Below are 20,989 nucleotides of genomic sequence, written 5' to 3'. Positions count from 1 at the left end.
AAAATCAAAAGCTTGCATGCTAGCTTGTGTTATGCTGGTTGGTGTTTCATATCTTTTGTGGGTTTATTTTTTGACCCCCTATGAATCAATGTGGCTGCCAAAAGCAATCAAGGATATTCACATAGCCACAAACCCTCCGGAGACTTTTTACAATCCTGGTATTAGAAGGATGCCAATGCCTCGTGGGTCATTTTTCAAGAACGGGAATGCTGAACGAGGTTTCCAGCGCAATCCTAAGAATACGTTCTTGTGAGTAAGTAAGTCCTCTTGAACAGACCTAAGCTAGGGTTGCCAGCCTCCAGGTAGTGGAAACAAAGGAGGGGCAGCCCCGGTACAAACGCAAGCTGAAGGAAAAAAGAAAACCGAAGCCTCAAAATAAAAAGCATACAATGAGCACACAATGAAGCCACTGAAACAGAAATATATCAAAAGTGTGAATATAATAAATATCAAAAATGGTGTGTACTAATTAAACGTCAAATTGTATATACATAAACCACAACCATACCAATAAATACAGGTCCAATGAACACCAAGGTGCTCACAGGCAGCAAAAAGGGTAATACCAATATAAGGGTGCACGCAGGCACTTCCTCACAAGTAATCCAAAAAATACAATGATAAAGGGGTAATACAAGGGTGCACGCAGGCACTTCCTCACAAGTAATCCAAAAAATACAATGATAAAGGGGTAATACCCATATAAGGGTGCACACAGGTACTTCCTCACAAGTAAACCAATAAATACAATGGCACGTCGGACATCTGTTTTCCATCATCCTCTGCATTCTTCATACTGCACTTACTTTTGGATGTTACAGCCGCTTTTGTTTTTGGGTGGTTTCCTTCCAACCACCCTTACTGGCTCTTATTTATGTGAGTGCCTGCGTGCACCCTGATACTGTTTGTGTCATTGTATTTTTTGGTTTACTTGTGAGGAAGTGCCTGTGCGCACCCTTTTATTTCTGTTTCAGTGGCTTCATTGCGTGCTCATTGTATGCTTTTTATTTTGAGCCTCCGGGTAGTGGCTGGAGATCTCCTGGAATTACAACTGGTCTCCAGGCCACAGAGATCAGTTCACCTGGAGAAAATGGCTCCTTTGGGGAGGTGGACTCTACTGAATTATGCCATGCCAAGGTCCTTTCCCTCCCCAAACCCCACTTTCTCCAGGTTTCTCCAGGTTTCACCCCCCAGATCTCCAGGAATTTCCCAACGTGAAGCTGGCAACCCTAACCTGAGCAGATCTATTGAGCAGATCTATTGCTCTTCCTTCCACCAATTTTTAAAATCATGTTGGGTGTTTCGGGTTCGCACGCAGGGCAGCGCGCCCGAAAATTGAGGGTTTTTTTTAAAGCTGGCTCCTCAGAATATGGAATTCCCGAAGGCAGTCAAGGCTGGAGGAAGGCGAGGACTGTATGTGTTTCTCATGGCAGCCGAGGCCTTCACAAAGAAGAAGCGAGCAATGTTGACCGAAGGACCGCCAAGACGACCGCAGCCAACGACTACTTTGTTCAAGAGGCAACTATTGCTGTGGCGCCTCTTCAACAGCTCGCCGCGCCCTCAGGCTAACGGGACTTCATTTCCCAAAATGCCACACTCGCCCGCCTTCTGAAAGACGGCTAAGGGAGCCGGCGGGGGAGCGTGCCGGGAGCTGTAGTCTTTCGAGACCGTGTATTGTCTTTCCCTCCGTGGCCACGCCACGCCAGCTCGTCGAGAGCGGATGATTGACAGTCGCTCCCTCCCAATGACCGAGGTGGATACGGCCGGGGCGGGCGGGCCGGCGGTCGTTTCCCTGGTAACCGCGGCGGGGAGACAGTTTGGTGCGCTGGAGAAGAAGAAGAGTTGCTAGAGGGGGCAACTGCCAGCCCCGCTTGGTCGGGCAGCCGCGGAGGTGAGAGAGGCCCGGGTTTGATTCCGTCCCGCTGGCTGGACTATACTGGGGAGGGGCCTGGGAAGCGGGGCCGGGTGCGCGTTACTTACAAGGTTAAGGCGCTAGTCTCCTGCGAGGGGTGAGCGATCGGGTGGGCTTCTGCCACAAGCGGGCTTACTCGGAAGTAAGGAGTCTTGCGGAGTTTAGCTTTCCTATCCATTGGAAGTTCAAGAACTCGATCGGGGGGAGGGGGAAGCGCCTGCCTCAAGTTTTACATTTGTTGGGGTTTTTTTTCCTTCCGAGGAAACTCCGTTGCACCGCTAATATGCTGCAGCTAGGTTGCCAACCCTTGCTTGGGAAGTTCCTGGGGATTTGAATCTGGCAAAGGTAGAGTATATAATGTCATAGGATTCACCCTCCAAAGTTGTCATTTCTTCCAGGGGAACTGATCTCTATAGTGTGAAAAGCAATTGTAATTCCTGGAAAACTCCAGGCACCACCTGGAGGTTGGCAACTGTAGTAGCTGCCTTTTTCCCTGCCAGAAACCCCACCCCCATCCTTGGTTTGAGGTCCCAGTTGGTGGTGGTTTCTTGTCTGAACAGCAGCACCTGGGTGTGATGTTTGCTGGGCAGTTGGCATTTGTACCAGGGTAGTTGGCAGTTTGTTACAAGGCAACCGAGAAAAAGGAGGGGGGGGGGGAGGAGCTTCCTTCACAGAACTACTCAAAGGGGAAGGAAAAGGAAGCGTGCCACACAATCGGGATAACTGAATTCTCTAAGGAAACTGTATAATTTTAATAATTCAACAAGTGAGTTATACCCTATGTAGTAAATATAAGTACTAAGTCCAAACAAAGTGAGAGAGTACAGTCCCAGAGATTATATAATCAAAGTTCAGACGGCTGTATGTTGACCACGACGTCACGCATTCACGAGGGGAAGCACCCGTAGCAGCGGCAACGAGCAGTACCGGTCCAATCCCAATTTGCTCGTTTCAGAGGTACTCTTTCGTCAGGCCCACATTAATTTACACTTTCAGCATCTGATACAAAATACAGCACCGTCGGGGTGGCTTTTCACAAACAGCAAGGTCATTCAGCATCATTGCCTGCCTCTGCAACCAGCGTTGCAGAGGCAGGCAATGACAAACCACCACTGTTAGTCTCTTGCCATGAAAACCCACCAGGGGCCGCCATAAGTAAACTCTGACTTGAGGGCACTCTCCGCCTCCACCCCTCGCCATCTATGGTGGACTGGTAAAAATAGGCAGCAGTCTGGTGGCTCTTTAAAGGCTAACTATGTTTAATTTCAGCATAACATTTTGTGACCTAGACTTCAGAGTGGTGGTGCTGAACGTGTAATGGCTGATCTGGGCCAGGGTGAGCTACTAAGTGGCCAACTTAACGGATAAGAGTAATGTAATCTCAGGCAGGCTTTGAAGTCCTTCAAAAAGGATCTCTGAACTGAGTGAACTGATAATAAAGTTACAGGTGAGAGTAAGGACTAGCTAATAAGAACGTAAGAAGAGACCTTCTGTATCAGACTGGTAGACCATCTTGTCCAGCATCAAGTCTCCTGTGGAGGGCCAGCAACAGGGCCTAGAGATCAAGGACTTCCCCTGAAGTTGCCTCCTGACGTTGGGATTCAGAGGTTCTCTGCCTCTGATTGTTACGGTTCCCTTTGGCTAGTAGCCATTGAGAGACCTATCCTCCATAATGGAACAAACAAATGAAAAATTATTTTCCTTATATGATTCTGGGGGCAACAGTGATTGAAAACACCCAGGAAAGAGAACTTCAGTTTTAATAGAAAGTTGAGAGACCCTGAGGATTCCTCGCCCCCAGATGGTTACTGACATGCAACTAAAGTGGTGTGAAATCAGAGCATTTTCGATTTGCACAGTGACACTAGATGAAGGGAGGGTTTAACCCTGTTCCTAGCAGGCGGTTCATTTAAAATAGTCTTCACTGCCATTGGGCAGGCCCTCTCAGAAGTCTAGAGAAGCCCTGGGCATTTCCAGCTTTCGAGGCCCTGAGGCACAACAAAAATAAAAATGATTACGCGTTACAACAAAATAAGGCATTGAAAAGTGTGAGAGAGGCTGTGAAACTTACCAGATTCCCCCCCCCCCCCGCCCATATGTGTCTAAATTTGAAGCTCCCTTTGAGCTTGAGGGCCAGTCCAAATGGCTCTCCTGCCCCCCAGCTGGGAATAAAGCAGGAAACCCCATGAATCCCACACTATAAAGGATGTTGTAATCTGGAAGATTCAGGGGCAAGTTTACAACCCGAAAATGTGAGGAAATCCCTTCAGGCAGCGGACTCCAGAGCGCCCATGTTCTTTATTTGCATTTCATACTTAAGTATGAAGCTTGGAAGTGCTGCCATTTGACTTTCACTTCAGAAGTAAAGGTGTCTATGGCTAGTACTAGGAGAGTGTATAGTATTCATAATGTACAGGAAGAGGGAGTGTCTTAAAATAGAACTTCAAAAGTTGGCGCTATTTTTGTTTAGAAAAAGATGGTTGACAGGGTCATGTGGCCTCGTGCTCTTGTTCTTCACGGTGAACTTTGGGTCATGGTGTTCCACGTAAGGCCGCTGTCTTCTTCCAGTCTGGAGCTGCCCATGAGGTCTTCCTTATTTCCTACTGAAGTTGTGGTGGCTGCACATTGAGCCTCCCGCCGGTCTCCGGTATTCAAGTACGGCTCGTGTGTCTGTCTACCTCCTCTTTGTATGCTGGGGGCAGGAACGTGTAGCCAACTATATCAGGTTTTTGTATATATATAATTTTAATTGCTGCATTTTATTGTAGAATCTGCTATGTAATTGTATTTTATGACTTTTGTACCCCATCCTGAGCCCACTTGTGGGGAGGGCGGGTTAAACACCGAATAAACTAAACTAAACTAAACTTCTAAGTCCCACATGTGTGGGGAGGCTTTGGCCAACTATTGCTCCCTGTGCTTGGTCATCTGTCTCCTTCAGCCTTTTGTAACTTCTGAAAAACGATGAAGAATGATTGAAGGACCAAATTTATATTTTGGTCTTCACAAAGAAAGGTGGAGGGAAAAGAGCTTCTTTATTGCTGTAAGGTGGACTCTTTTTCTGACTGCTTTGGGAAGGTTAAGTATTATACCCCAAACCTAAAGGTCTGAGAGCCAGAAAGCTGCCTAAATGTATGCCCAATGGAATTTTGATTTTGAAAATCCAATCCTCACACTGTATCACAAACTTTCTGCAACTTCTCCCAGTTTCAAAAAACATTTCACTTTCTCATGTGGTGGCAGAGGCTACTGTCTGAGGGGGAGAAAGCCTGAAGCACCCTTGAGCTCACTTGATTGCAGTAGGTACATATGTTTTACTTTATTGGGATTGAAGCATATATTTTAAAACACATTTTTAATTACTATTTACATTTTTATATTTAGGAACCACAAGTTCACTGTACGAATTTGGTCTATATAGAGTTCTGAAATTCAGAAAATTGGTCAGAACAAAGGGGGAGGGGCAGAGAACTTGGTATGGTTAGTGGGTTGCTTGGATACCAATTAGTATACTTAAGCAACCAGGGCTGCAGTCCTAAGGACACTTTCCTGGAAGTAAGCCTCAATGAATAAAATGGCATTTACTTCTGAGTAGACCTGCTAGGATTGCTCCGTAGTTACACACAGAGAAAACTGGTACCTTGGTTGGAGTGTAACCACTTCACACCACCATGTAACACGCTTGCTTGAGTCCATAAGTGTACAATGACTTGCAGATGCTATTTTGAATAAAGTGGGGAACCAGGCTTCTTTCTGTTAGAGCGTTTAAGCAATGAATTTATAATGTCCAAAGTGTCAATAAATAGATGTATGAGGAACAGTAAAAAAAAAGAGAGAAACCCAACATAATAATTCCTGTAGATGTTATTTCATAGGAATGAAGTTGCATAGTTCTGAAGTATCTTTTAAAGATGGGATCTGTAGTAAGGATTAGTTTTGGATTGAGGTTGGAGATGAACATTTTATGTTAAATTATTAACATTTTTGTCATTTAAACACTAATTAAAAGCCTCAGATATAGGAAGAGGGATTGACACTGCCTGGACGTTCGCTTCTCTCTTGGCTGTTAATAATAGCATTGTCTGCTCGTCATTGGCATTTTTGTTTCAATGTTTTCAGAAATATAAATGTTAAACAAATCTTTGTTTAATTGTTTCAGTGCTTCATTTCCATTGCTATTTGATATTTAGTTTGAGCTTTTTGAATTTGCCTTCCCAAATGGGCATATGGACCTTGTTAATCTGGTCTTTCAGAAACTGTCACAACTAGTGTCTGTGGAAGCATATGAGGAGCAACACTGATACACAGTAGTACGCAGTTTTTTGGAGTTCCTGCTAAGAATGTTCTTGGCAGATAAAAAAAATAGAAGAGTCTTGCTGGATCAGACCATCTCGTCCACCATCCTGTTTCACACAGCGGCCAACCACTTACTCTGAAGGGCTGGCAAACAGGCCAGGGAGGCTAAAGCCTTCCTTGAGTTGCCTCCTAGCACTGAAGTTTACCACTTCTGAATGTGGAGATTCTCTTTTAAACAGGGCTAGTAGAAATAGCTGAATCTACCCTCCATGAATCTGTCTATAAAGCCATCATTATGTCCCTCGGCAGTGAATTCCAGTTTGTTTACTCATTGAATAAAGAAGTAGTTCCCTTAGTTTGTGCTGAGCCTCTTGTTCATCAGCTTCCTTGGGTGTCCCAGAGTACTAGTTTTAAGGAAGATAGAGAAAAGATTTTCTCTGTTTACTTTCTCTACTCCCATACATAGTTTTTATGGACCTGTATTGTGCCCCCCCTTTTTTTAAACTGAAAAGTGCCAGATTCGTCAATCTTTCTTCATAGGAAAATACTCCAACCCTTTAATCATCTTGGTTGCTTTCTTCTGTACTTTTTCCAGGCCTGCAGTGCCCTTTTTGAGATACAGTGACGGGAACTGCGCACAGTATTCCAAACGAGGCCACACCATAGATCTATGCAGAGGCATTATATTAATGGCCATTTTAATTTCAGTCCTTTTCCTAATAATCCCCAGCACAGTTTGCCTCTTTCACTGCTACTGGACAGCCCTGAATCAGCATTTTTATCAGACTAACCACTACAATCCCAGTATCTTTCCCTCTCAGTGTTGACCAGTTTATATTCCATCAGCATATATTTAAAGTTAGGATTTTTTGATCCAACGTGCATCAGCTTGCAGGCGCTCTGTGATGTGTTTTTTATTTATTTATTTAATTAGATTTCTAGTCTGCTCTCCCCACAAGTGGGCTCAGAGCAGAGCACAGCACAATAATATGCATAAAAATAAAGACAATGGTAGCAATTACATTATATGAAAAACGTCATTAATACAGCACACACTGGGCATCCCCATTCTAGCGCCATGCCATAAATAAATGTTCAGTTAATGTTTGTGGTGGGTGCTCTGGAATCTGAGGTAAAACTTGTGCATTATTTAACAGAACTGCTTAAGAGATTTCCCCATTGGCATCAGCAGTGAGGGGGTGGGGCATAGTTGCAGATCAGAATTACAATCAAATCAAAAATAACATGATTGTCTCTTATGGAAGTGTAAGGGTAATGGAAACTACTTGCTATCCTTTTTAAGAAAGCATAGATTAAGAAAACTCAAAATGTGAAGATTTAGCATTAAATGTAAGTGTGGTGTTCTATCTAAATTGCATATCTTGCTGTTAGAATTAGAGAAGGAGGCAGTCAAAAGCCGTGAGATAAGGTGGTATGGTTGTTTAGGATATGTATTAAGTCGGGTTGCTTGAAAGTATATATAATTGAAAGGATCACTATTTTCTTAGTTTACAACTAAGATAAAATTGTTATAAAATGGTGCATCAATGGGATCTATCACCTTCGAGATTATGAAAGATTTATTCAAATTTCTCAGGTGCATGCTGTTTTTTTCTAAGGTTGTATCTATCATAAATCAATCACTAACTCAGGGTGCTTTCTCTTGGCCACTCAAAGTGGCAGTCCTCCACCCTCCACTTACAAAACCAGCACTAGACAAAAAATGATGTAGCCAATTATTAGTGTGTGGAACAAAAAGCAAATAGCATAAAAAATTCACTTCCAGATACCAGCATGAAATTTTGGGATATAGTTAGATACCACTTTTGTTTTGAAAATCAGCTGGAAGACACTCTAAAGGATGATTAGGTCACCTGTGATGCTGTCATCAGAATGGTTGCCACACTACATTCTTTATCTTTAAATATTTCATGAACCAATTGATTGATTTTAATGAACAAGGTCTCATTTGAAAGGTAATGGAATACAATAAAAGTGTAATAGCAGCTATACTTTTATTTTCTGCTTCTCTGTGGCTTGTGGTCTGCAATAAAAGACTGATATGGCAACTTTCTGGAGGACAAAGTGTTGAATAAGTGAACGGGATTGGTTAAGAAAAATTTGGGATATAATTTCGTTTGTTAGGTTTACTGCTTTGGTTAATAAAGAAAGAAATTAAAGCTTGGGAAGCATATTGGATTCCACTACTATAATATGTTGAAAGGATTATTTGCAAGTAAACAAGAGTAATTGTGTGTATTCGTTTAGACTGTTTTGAATTATATTTGATAATGCAAGTAGCTTCTTATTTTGTATTTATTATTATGTATGAAATAAAATCTTTTAAAAATGTTAAAAATGGTTTGGGCAGCAAGGGAACAGTCCTGTTTTTACTGAAAACAAATGACCAATCACCCATTTGTTGTGATGATTACAGCCATACCCTATAATAAATTGGCTGATTTTTTTTTTAAAAAAGCATTGTGAATTATTCCCATATATCTGAATATTACCTTCCACAGTTGATAGGAACAGAGCAGAGGTATTTTAACAGTTTCTTTTCTTTCTTTTAAAGGACTTCAAAGGATAAAGAAATGTAAATCCTCCCCAGTATCTCATGAAAGATTAACACTGGATTGTGGAGATTGTCAATTCCGGCAAATGCCAGCATGTACAGACCAGGGGACAAAGTGAAGCGTTGGATGAATATTTATGGTTCTAATATAAGATCTGTTGAAGTGGCTAGAGGGAGAGCAGGATATGGATTCACCCTTTCTGGACAAGCTCCCTGCGTTCTTAGTTGTGTTTTGAAAGGAAGCCCTGCTGACTATGTGGGACTTAAAGCAGGAGACAAAATATTTGCAATAAATGAAATTAATGTGAAAAAGGCCTCCCATGAAGATGTGGTGAAGCTAATAGGCAAATGTTCTGGGGTTTTACATATGGTGATTGCTGAAGGGGTTGGCCACACTGACTCCTGTTCAAGCGATGAAGAAGTTGGGTTTTATGATGGGAAAGGGTGGCTGAAACCAAAACCTGACTCAAAAGTGTTGGGAATAAACAGAGCAGAAAAGGTAGTTGAAGAAATGCAGTCTGGTGGAATTTTCAACATGATCTTTGAAAATCCTACCGTTTGTGCTGGTAACGTGAAGACCTCATCAAGAAAGCAAATGCCAGCACATGACTCTCCTACTATAAGACTAGAATTGGGACCTGAAAATGTAAACAACAACCCAAAAGTGCTTTACAACGAGGAGCTCTGCAAAGCCTTGGCTGATGATTCAGTTTTTAAAATTGGATTGGAAAACCAGGAATGTTTTGGCTTAGATGCAAGTATTTTAAATGTGGCTGTGGTGGTGGGCTACCTAGGATCAATTGAACTTCCCTCTTCAAATTCAAATCTGGAATACGACAGTTTGCAGGCTATTCGTGGATGCATGCGACGTCTTCGGGCAGAACAAAAAATCCATTCATTGGTGATGATGAAGATTATGCATGACTGTATTCAACTCTGTAATGATAAATCTGGGGTGGTTGCAGAGTATCCTGCAGAGAAGCTAGCATTTAGTGCTGTATGCCCTGATGACAGAAGATTTTTTGGGCTAGTTACAATGCAGACCATTGATGATACAAGTTTGGCTCAGGAAGATGAAGCTGTTTTGAGGACATCGTGTCATGTATTCATGGTGGATCCAGAACTGTTCCATCATAAAATCCACCAGGGCATCGCACATCGTTTTGGGTTGGAATGCACAGCAGACCCAGACACTAATGGCTGTCTGGAATTTCCAGTGTCATCTCTACCTGTCCTTCAGTTTGTCTCTGTTTTGTACAGGGATATGGGGGAATTGATTGAGGGAGTGCGGGCAAGGGCCTTTCTTGAGGGAGATGGAGATGTTCATCAGAATAACAGTATGAGCAGTAATAGTGATAGCGGTATTGGAAATTTTAATCACGAAGAGAAAAGTAATAGAGTTTTGGTAGTTGATCTAGGAGGCAACTCAACTAAACATGTTCCGAGTAGTATGCGAGATAATCCAGTAGGTAGAGGTCAAGCTGTTTCCCACTGGAATACTTTTGGTCATGAACAAGAAGGAAACTCTGCTTTAGAAGTCATATTGCAGAATGATAAATCCCAAAATCTAAATAAGTTTCTAGGTCCTTCAGCACGCATTGAAGTTCCTCTAGTTTCCTCTCAAAGTTCAGTTCCATCATGCAAGAAAAATTTTGTGGGCGCGTCCAATCAGAGATGGCTGCCGGTCCATGTGTTAAAAGATTGGCAACATGCGTGTGTAAGTGACCAAGAGTCGTACACGGATTCTACAGATGGCTGGTCAAGTGTTAACTGTGGTACTCTTCCCCCTCCCATGAGTAAGATTCCTGCTGACAGATACAGAGTAAATGGCAGCTTTGGTCAGCCTCATCTAATGTCTCAAAAGAGTGAGTGGTCTAAAAAAGGTTTTCATATGCAAAACACATTTGACTCTCAACACTGTGTCAGAAAAGCCAAGGAAGATAAAAAGGTAAGAATGTTTGTATAATACTACCATTAGAAAATCCTTTAAAATGATAGTTCTGATTATATTTAGCTAACTAAGATGCTGTGGTGTACATAATAAATGAACTACTTTCTTCTGTTGTTCTGTTCTCTTTGTCCATAATTAATAAAATCAAAGTGACCTGTCTCAACGATCAGTGTAGTGGTTATGTCTGGGAAACCCAGGTTCAAATCTTCGCTCTGTTATGGAAGTTTGTTGGGTGTCCTTGGGCCAGTCACACACTCTCAATCTAACCTACCTCACAGGGTTGTTGTGAGGTCCCCATTGAGGAGAACAACAGGGTATAAATGAAGTAAATCTGAAATTTGACCCGGACCGTCAGCTTCAAAGGGGTATAATTTAGCTAAATTGCAGAAAAATCTGGAGTTATTGAAGTTGAGTGCCAGTATGGTTAGAATGCTGGTGTAGTGCCTGGATTCAAATCTCTACCCAGATGTGAAAAGTTAATTTTATTTGTTTCATTTGTATACTACTTTTCTGTCCAGTGCAAATCTAAAGGAGCTTACAGTGTCTCCCTTTCTCCATTTTATCCTCACCATGAGGTTGGTCAGGCAGAGAGAGAGAGAGAGAGAGAGAGAGAGAGAGAGAGAGACTGGCCCAAGTTCTCTCAGCAAGCTTCCATGATATAGTGAGGATTTGAACCTGGGTCTTCCAGATCTGGATTGACCTCTGTGCTACACTGGATCTCAGTTCAATGACTGTCCTTGGCTCAGTCATTTTCTCTGACCTACCTCACAGGGTTGTTGTGGGGATAAGATGAGCAAGAGTGAGAGCCATGTTCTGTGTACCCAAATCCTAATTTAATTTTCTCCTTTTACTTCATTTTCTCCTATCAAATTAACAGATAATTCAAATTAACAAATAATTCAGATTTATCCTTATTAGTCTGTTTTATAATCCATTGTTATGAAGCTTTAATTTAAATTATTCATTGAAGAAGGGGCATGTTAAGAACCTTTGTATACTGATTAAAGAAACCTCTCTCTGATTTAAATTACCATTGAAGTGTTCGTTTGTTTAGGATTGCAGCTATTTTCAAGGAAGGGTCATTTTAAAATCCTCCTCGTTTCCCACGGGCAGAATAGTGTAATGACGTAGCATTCCAATAAATGAAAAAAGTGCTTTGAAATTGGCTTCATTGTATACTGAAATTTTTTGGCATACAGAGGAATAGTTTTGAAGGTGCTTACGTCTAATCTTGTTTTGTGATGCTCGGATACTGTTCTGGCCTTGCGCTTGGGTAGAAAGGGAAGAACAAGACTTGTTTAATTTAGTGGATTTTCTTTCGGCGGGGGAAAGGCAGTTTAGAATTTAAATAATGATTAAGGCACTTGCAAATCCAGTCACATGCCAAAAAAAATTGAAATTATAAATTAAGAGAGCTACCTTAACTATTTTGCCTTATGAGCAATATATCCATTGTATAGTCTGAAATTTCATGCATGTTTACAGTTTAGGCTCCAAACTGCTCAGTCCCCCTTTTTGAAAAGATTCCCTTTCCCCACGTTGGGATTATCACCACTCCTGCTAGTAAAGTAGGTTGTCCTCATCATAAAAGTAGCACAGGAAGCCCACCTACAGGCAAAAGAGTTCTACATATATTTGCAGCTATATGTAAATTAAGCAACACACACAAAAAAGCAGAGGTGCAGAATTGTTGAGAGTACTTGAAAGTTTAATGGAGAAGGGGCAGGGTTTTGTCCTGCTTAAGAAATTACCCCGAGAGCTTCTTGAATTTTGGATGGGGAAGAGTCAGCAACACATAAATAGCCCACTGACGAGCACGCCTCTCACCTGCATTGACTTTAATTAGTGCCTAGTCACTGAACTTACAGTACAATCCTATAGAGAGTAACTGAAGAGTAAAAAGGGGTGGACTTGTGGAGGAGGGGAAATCCTATTCCCTTCCCACAACCTCTGGTTCCTATTTCTGCCTACCCACATACAGTCTTCTCACCCCTTGCCCACTTACCTGGCTCTGTATAAGAAAGAATATTCCATCCTTCCCTGCTGCTGCCCTGTTCCCACGGCTGGCTTCCTCCACCCTGCTTTGCTGCCAGGCAGTACCTATTCCCCTGGCTCACATAGTGTTGTAGGGAATCTCCAGAACTATTTCGTTCCCTCTGCCAAGCATCAGGTGCTTTGTTAGTTGTGTGTGGCTTGGGAGAGGGCACTGAATCTTTTGGCAGATTCCCTGTCTCAATGCCAAGCCAGGACCTGCTGTCAGGGATTGTTTGGCGACACAAAATGATACCTGGAATTGATTAGTTGATTTACATAGTGTACTTCTTATTCCCATTTTCTTCCGAATGGGGATCCAAGATAGCTTATAAAAGATAAATAAAAAGTGTAAAGAAAGAAACAAAAATAGGTAAATAAAACATTCTATGTTAGGCTGATATCTACTGGGTAGGTATATTAAGGACACAAGTCACATACCATGGACCAAGAGACTTCTCACAAGATTGTAGATGTCAACAAATTAAGGATTATTATTTTTTTTTGCAATTTATGTGCCTAAAAATTCCTCTGCACTCTTTCTGCAAAACTGGAGTTCCTCCTAGTTTGCAGAAACCCACACTTTACCATGATGTGGATTTTTTTGATCCATGTTGGCGGGCCACGTGTGGCTGTTAGATATATAGATGCATCAGTATTGCTCAGCCGGACATTGTAGGTGTGAGAAAAGTGGTGCATTATGGGTTGGATTGTACCAGTTTTTCCAGTGGTGCAGGAGGGAGGAGGGGCCCTTTTGACCCCTCCCCAAATGGATTGTGAAATCCATCTGGACAAAAAGTCACATGGGATGAGAATGTAGTAAAGAGGGGAATTGAGAGAGAGAGTCTGCCACTCCTGCAAAGCAGAAAAATTCCAAACCAATGCAGTGAAAAGGTTATTCTTCAAGATTTTCAATAAAATCTCTTGATTGGTAAGCATCCTCTTTTGTAGTTTATTAGTGAACATTCACCAGTATAACAGAACGCTTTCTTTTGTATCTGTGGGAGTCAATTTAGATATCCCACCTGGACATGGGGCATTTTTCTTTCATACGATAACAAATTTAACAACCTTATATCACCATTATGCCATTCAAATCAACGTGTACAATAATGATTATATTTAACTTTTACTTAAAAAGAGGGAGAGGGTACAGAATAACTGAATGGTTTTCATGGATACCTACTTGTTCCCTCTAATAAAATCCTTCATAATCGAGTGCTTATCATGAAAGTTGCAAAAGGGGTCCACACAGAGATAAGACTGTAGTTTTTGCAAACTGTGGCTTCCTAGGTATGCAAAAAAATATTAGAATAATGAGGATGGAAGATACTCATTGACCTCAGAATGATACAAGCAGTTGAGAGTCATAGGTGGAAAAGAAGGAGGTAGGGAAACTGGACTTTCCAAGCCTCTAAGAGCTTGTAGTATCCTGGAAAGGGAGAGTTGACTTGGGGATTTTCCCACTGTGTATTACTCCTTGTCCTGTTCCTTCAAATTGGCATTGTGCAAGTGAGTTTATGACGACCTTAACTCTTTTCTTAAACCAAAGGCTTTCTTTTAATCCCTGCTTGTGTCATAAGACATATGACACCAACAAGGCTCCATCTCTGGATAGTTAAAGCCGGAGACTGGGGCCATAGGCAGACAAAACGGATCTTTCTTTAAATCTGTGTAAAGCTTCAGATTTGCTGAAAAATCTGAACACTGATGGTTACTCCCCCGCAAATGACAAAAGGAACACCTGTAGCTTTCAATAAGCCTTGATTTTTCTCAGAAAAAGGCAAGGGGATCGGGAAGAGCCCTTTCCAGGGCCTTTGAGGGGAGGGCTCATTGGGGCCAGGCCTAGCAGCAGCAACTGGATGACTTGCTATTAAACGACTTGCATGACTTACCCAGGCTTGGTTGCTTGCTACTGTTCAACAGCATCCCCTGTACAGGTTAGAGTTTCAGACTGGAATCTGGGAGATGCAGGTTCAAATCCCCACTCTGTCATGGTCGCTTACTGGATGACCACGGGTCAGTTACACATTCTCAGCCTAACCTACCTCACAGTTTTGTTATGAGGATAAAATGGAGGACAGGAGAAGGATGTAAAGCTGCTTTGGGTCCCCATTGTAGAGAAAAATGGAATATAAATTAAGAAAATAAATATTATAGCTGAAAATGGGGGGCAGTAGGTGAATGGGAGGGATAGAAGGAAGCAGGGAAAAGAAACAGGCTATGGGGACTTTCAGGGAAGAGAAAGAGGAAATAGTCCTTGCCCTCCACTTGTTATTATGTCTAATTGGCCAAATATGTGGATACTTAAATCCAGAGATTGGAGCCATGAATAGACGGGACAGATCTTTGTACAAACTTGAAAAGTGCCTCAGGTTTGCAGAAAAATCTGAAATCTTAAAAAAAATGGGTGGGTAACCGGCCCCTTAAATAATAGAAGCAGCACCTGTAGCCTTAGGAAACAACTCTCAATAGCTGCTGCTGCTAGGCAGCTACAATGTTTCCAAGCTTTAAGGCTTGATTTCTGTCAATAGAAAGGCTGTGGGAGTGGACAGGGCCCTTTTGACCTTTGGCGGGGACTCATTGGGGCCAGGTCTGGCAGCAACCACCAGGGAACTTGCTAATGCTTGACTGACATGAGAAATGAGATCCCCCAGCAAGTTTTTGTGGGTGCCCCACTTGTCCCTTCTGCTTCCTATGCATTCATTGGGCCAAAATTCAGTACAAGGTGGGGTTCAGAATGACTCCCCCCAAATCTTGTGATGTGTTATTCACCAGATGATGAAGAGAGCTGCGGCTCTCGAAAGCTTATGCTACAATAAAGTTGGTTAGTCTTTAAGGTGCTACTGGACTCTTTACTATTTTGCTACTATAGACTAACACAGCTAACTGTGCAAGGAATAAGGACTGTGAAAAAACAGAGCTCGCGAAAAGCCAGGGTAAATCCTCCATTCATAGATGAGGTGTCTATCTTCCATGCTAATTCAAATTAAGGCTTATGGGAAGAGTGTCACATACTTTTTTGTGATCGTTGTGCATTCCTACGTATGAGTTTTGCACTGACTCAGAAAGCAACTTTGGGAAGTTCTAGAATTCTAGCCAAAGAACTGGAGGGAGAACAACTGTGCACATGCCTCAAAGGGAGGGGTGAGCTTCTTGCCACTCAGTTCTCTTCTGTTTCTTCATCACTGCATCTCAGCTTTTGTCCTTTTCCTCTTGCCCTTTTCCTCCCTCCTCCCTGTATCTGAACACAGTTCCCTTTCCCTTCTCCCTTTTGTCTACCCTTGATAGGTTTTTGTTTAAAGCAGCTGGTTTTTAAAAGTACTGCAGCTGTGAAGCAAAGCTGCCTCTGTCCAATGACTACAACCTTTTCCTCATGTTTAGAAGAGAGTCAGAAGTTTGAGTCTTGTCCTTGTTGCAGTATTCTCACCATTCAAACTTGGAGAAACAGCGTTTCCAAAATTAGAGCTCTGTTTTGAGAACCATCTCTGTCTGTAAAGATGTCTCAGCTGACCATTGCCGAGCTTTATTAATTCATATTCCTCTGCTGTAAGTGGGAAATTGATAAATAGCTTGTCCTGCTCCTGTTTAGATTGCAGATCTTAGGACTAAAGGCCATTTGGCTGATAGATCCCCTCCATCCTGACCGTGCCTCAAAATCCTGCCATAAGGATTTGAACAAGCCACATGTCAAGCACAAGGGTGGGGTGGGGGAGAGAAAGGGGGGGGGAAGAAAGAGGGATGGAAAAAGAAGCACACACAATGAAACTTCACTGGAGCTTCTGGAACTTTCCATCCTGATACTGACCTTACTACCCAGTATAATTCCAATACCACTTTTTACCTTGGTACGGCCAACAAACATACTGTTAGTACAAGTGGAGCTATTCTTGAAACTACTCCCTGGAATCTCATGGTAACATTTCATCTTGTGTGTTCTTAGGTGGTGAACCTCCCTTTCTTTGCATTCATCTCTATGGTTCCTTCAAAAGTGGATTACAGCTCGTATTCTCTTCTATGGGTGAATTCCTCATTGGCAATGGAACCAAACTCAGTATTATTCTCCAGAGCAGTGTAGACAATCTTTTCAAACTTTAGAGGCTTTAATACTTTACCTCAGATCTGAAACTTTTTATCCATTTTGACATCATGTTATACCTTCCTAGATACTGCATGATGATGAAGATTAATGCCAGTATTAGTTCAGTAATGATAGGGATTCTCAATCCTGATCCTCTGTAATGGACTGCCTTGTCTCGCCTTACAAAAGATCCTACTATCTCAAAAGAAAGATTTATCTTTTACTCTTGGATAGCTTTCAGCAATTAGTAAGGCCTGTCAAACAGGACTGTTCTTTGAACAATCTGCTTATCAGTACATTATTTATATAGGGGCCTTTTTGCTTTGCCCCTTATCAACATACACAGACACCTTTCCTTTATTGAAATTACACCCTATTTTCTTAATGAAGCAAGTTATCAGAATATATACGGTTATTAATATAAATCCTACAAAAACAGAACAGAGAAAGGCAATAAGAATTAGGTTAGGTAACATTTCCTTATTAACTCTAAGTTTTAAATAATCAAAATTTCTGTGAAATGCATTAAGATCCACATAGCATACAATGTAAAGATAAAATCCTGACCTAAATTCCCATGAGATTTCTTCCAATTGGAACTCTAACTGAATTTGCATGTTTTATACAACATTTGCATGTTTATCCGTCCTGAGCCCACTTGCTTGGGGAGGGCGGACTATAAATTTAAGTTAATAAATGAATAAATAAATTATAGGTTATCTTATGCAAATATCTAAGATCTTTTCATGTGATAGCACATTCTGAAAAAAACATGCACAGTTCATACAAAGTTGAGAAGTTCACCCAGAATACTAGTGTATTACTTTATACACTTATACAATATTCTTAATACAATATGCTTAATACAATATGCTTTTAATCCACATTACTGCAACAGCTCTATCTCTCTATCTGTATTACTGGTCAATACTACTGGGATATGTCTTAGGAGGTACAGTTGTCTTCATGCATCCTGTGTATTACTGCAATGTTTACTGTACCTCTTTTGATGTCAATAACTGTCCTGATAAAGGCATGTCCAGCCATATATTCTGCTGTAGGACCTCTTACCCGTACACTCCTCAACTAGTAATGCACCCATCTTTCTTGCATTGTCTTCCTGATACATCACTTTCTGGGGTATGAGTTCCAGTATAAACTCCTGCTTTGTTATCTGTGACCACACTACAACTCTTGATGTACTCTGCTACCGCACAAATTAATTTGGAAATAACCCATAATATATCCCTCGTATTGTATTCAGTATTGAATCATTGAGGACCCAGACTCTTCTGTTGCCGTAACACGCAAAGAAATCTTTCACCAGACCACGGCATTGCAGACTAAATTTTTTTTTCACTGTCAGAAGACTTAAAGCTTTTTGATTCATTCAAAATGTGGTGTTGGAGGAGAGTAGTGCAGATACCATGGACCACCAAAAAGACAAATAAGTGGGTTCTAGATCAAATCAAGCCTGAATTCTCCCTAGAAGCTGAAATAACTCAACTGTGGCTATTGTACTTTGGTCAAATCATGAGGAGACAAGACTCACTGGAAAATCAATCATGCTAGGAAAAGTTGGAGGCAATAGGAACCGAGGAAGACCCAAAATGAGATGGTTTGACTTAATAAAGGAAGCCACGGCCTTCAGTTTGCAGGACCTGAACAAGGCTGTTAATGATAGGATGTTTTCAAGGTTGTTAATTCATAGGCTTGCCATAAGTCAGAAATGATGGATACACAGGGATCTTATTAAACTGTTGGCACAAGTTTTAGAGATGGTGGTAGCCTTATTTCCATATGACTGGGTTTTACCTGTCTCCCTGTCAGCAAACACTTGTGTGCAATGTGCATAGAAGATTTTCTGTTTCATGGCTTAGGCTTGTTCCACGCTTTGACTGAAGCTACTTCAAAAAGTAGACAAGAACAAAAAGAAATCTCAGTGTTATCCAGGAGTCTTCTCATCAGTTTTTCATCACCATTCCATCACCTAGTCTTCCAGTTCACATGTTTGGAAAGACTATCCCTTTATTGGGAAAACTGCCTTCCAGACACGAGCGGCAAATGAGGCACAGGCTGTCCCAATCTTAAGTGGCTCTCTTAATGTGTATGGTTGGGAAGACATGTGCTTTTGTGGACGATGCCTTCTAAATTCATAGTGAGGAAGAATGCACATAAAGCAGAAACTTTCCTTCTGTTACCTATCATTTCTGCATTAAAAAGAACTGATAACTTAGGTTTTGCATTGACTTGAGGGGATGGTACACAGAAATAGCCAAAAGATCATTTGACATGGCGCCCACTTGGGGTCTATCCAGTCGTGAAAATGGTGCATGGGAAAGCTTAAGCACCCTCTCCTGTAGTCCAGGTTCAAATTGGGCACTTGTGTGCCTAGAAATTGTGTTCGCATAGAAGATTCACATAGCAACTTGAAGATTCACATAGCAAGTCTTTATAGCAAACTTTTGTAATGTGTAGTTAGACCATGAGACCTGGGACATAGTGAAGGTAGAACTTTAATGAGACTAACAATAACAACAATACACTTACAGTAATATGGGTACACAGAAATTAGCACTAAATACTAGAATATCCATATTAAAATGCTAAAGAGAACAGTGGAGATGTTTATAGATAGCAATGTATGTTCTGAGCAGAGATTTCTCAGGTAAAGAGATCTAAGCATCGGAGCAATAAATTATTTAAAAAAGAATAAATCATTTAAAAAAGAAGCCCACAAACTGGGTGGGCTTTGAGCCAGTCAGAGGCTGCTTTCCTGGCTTAGCAGCAGAGACCAAAGCATTAATCTAGGTAAAGAAAAAGAGGAGTAGTGAGGAAAAGCAGGAAAGGTATGGAATGTGTGCCATGCATAGGCAGATCTATAACTACATACAAAAGTAAAACCAGCAGAAGTCCAAACTTTGGGGCAAATAGTCTGGCTTCAGTTCTAGGGATGAGGGATTGAATAAAACATGCCTTTCCCCTTGGCCTAGGAAAGGAGATGAGAATCCCTGCAAGATTGAGTGAAGCTCCCTGATGAGTGGAAGGCAAGAAAGAGGGAGTTGTCATCATGTGCTGGGAACATTTCCAAATAAGGAAAGAGGGGAAGTCTAGGGATGGGGGTGGAGGAGGAGTGTCTTTCCTTTATTCTGGATATTTTTAAATCTAGACAAGCCTGCTTTTGTTCATATATCAAAATTGCCTTTTTGAAGTGTCTTCTTAACATCACCACCAAGGTTTTCATGGAGAGTAGTGAAGAGATGAGGTAGCTTTTCATTTTCCCCCAATTCTTATCCAAAGTATGCATATTGGACTCAAAGAAGTTGCATTCTTCAGTTGCCCAATACATATCTTTAAAACAACTCTTACTCTACTTTGTTCTAATTCCCATATAATACAGTTCTCACCATTTTGGAACCAATACATGTGCTGTCAGTAAAGCTGCTTGATAGCATTTAGATTAGTCTTCTGCAATGCATTCTGCATGGGGCTGTCCTTGAAGAGTGTTCAGAAGCTCCAGTTGGTACAGAATGCTTTCAGCCAGAATGTTGGCTGGACTGGGTCATGGGGACCGTATCACTCCAGTTTTGATTACCCTCCTCTTCTGTAAGAGGTGTGCATGCTTTTTCTTTGCTCTTTTCCCACCCTAAGTGAATTTATTGAAGACACATCAAACCTTTCTTAGAAGATTATAATGGCAGTGCCCAGAATAAACATACAAATTTAGGTAGTACTTACATATTAACTGCAGCCATCCTGGCAAGTAAGATAGTTTATATGCTCCAGTTTGTCTTCAAATTCTTTTATTAGAGGATCTGAATTTTTTGGACTAGATCTAGCTAAATCCAGTTGCAAATAGATCTCCAGTCTGACTCCCAATTCCTGTATGAAGTTTCTTTTCTTCCAGTGTTACTTGGAAAATCTTTTTAACCTGTAGCAGTGCGCAGCCTTAGACTTCTCTCATTTTAGACTGCTTTCTTAGTAGCCATAACATCTGCAAAAAGGACTAGCAACTTGTTTTCTCTTAGGTATGACCTATGTCAAGTTCCTCCTCTGCCATGTCCCCATGTTGTCCCCAAGTGGAGGCTCCCCCTTTTGCCTCAAAATTGAGAGGAAGGATGAGCTCTGGTTGCATCGCCGAGC

The 20,989-nt window shown here is 41.5% G+C and overlaps 1 protein-coding gene across 1 annotated transcript in view; it reads left to right on the top strand.

Annotated features, from left to right (window-relative positions):
* Positions 1-1,805: 1,805 nt before the first annotated feature.
* RGS12 (regulator of G protein signaling 12) overlaps positions 1,806-20,989 on the top strand; it is a 96,091-nt gene continuing 76,907 nt past the window's right edge. Inside the window, exons 1-2 of the mRNA XM_054999230.1 lie at positions 1,806-1,891; positions 8,784-10,731. Coding sequence (XP_054855205.1) covers positions 8,878-10,731 — 1,854 coding nt within the window. The 5' untranslated portion in view covers positions 1,806-1,891; positions 8,784-8,877. The remainder of the gene's footprint in view (positions 1,892-8,783; positions 10,732-20,989) is intronic.

The sequence above is a fragment of the Eublepharis macularius genome, chromosome 15 (genome assembly GCF_028583425.1).
Source record: "Eublepharis macularius isolate TG4126 chromosome 15, MPM_Emac_v1.0, whole genome shotgun sequence".
Classification (NCBI taxonomy): domain Eukaryota; kingdom Metazoa; phylum Chordata; class Lepidosauria; order Squamata; family Eublepharidae; genus Eublepharis; species Eublepharis macularius.
This window is presented reverse-complemented; position numbering and strand designations above follow the sequence as displayed.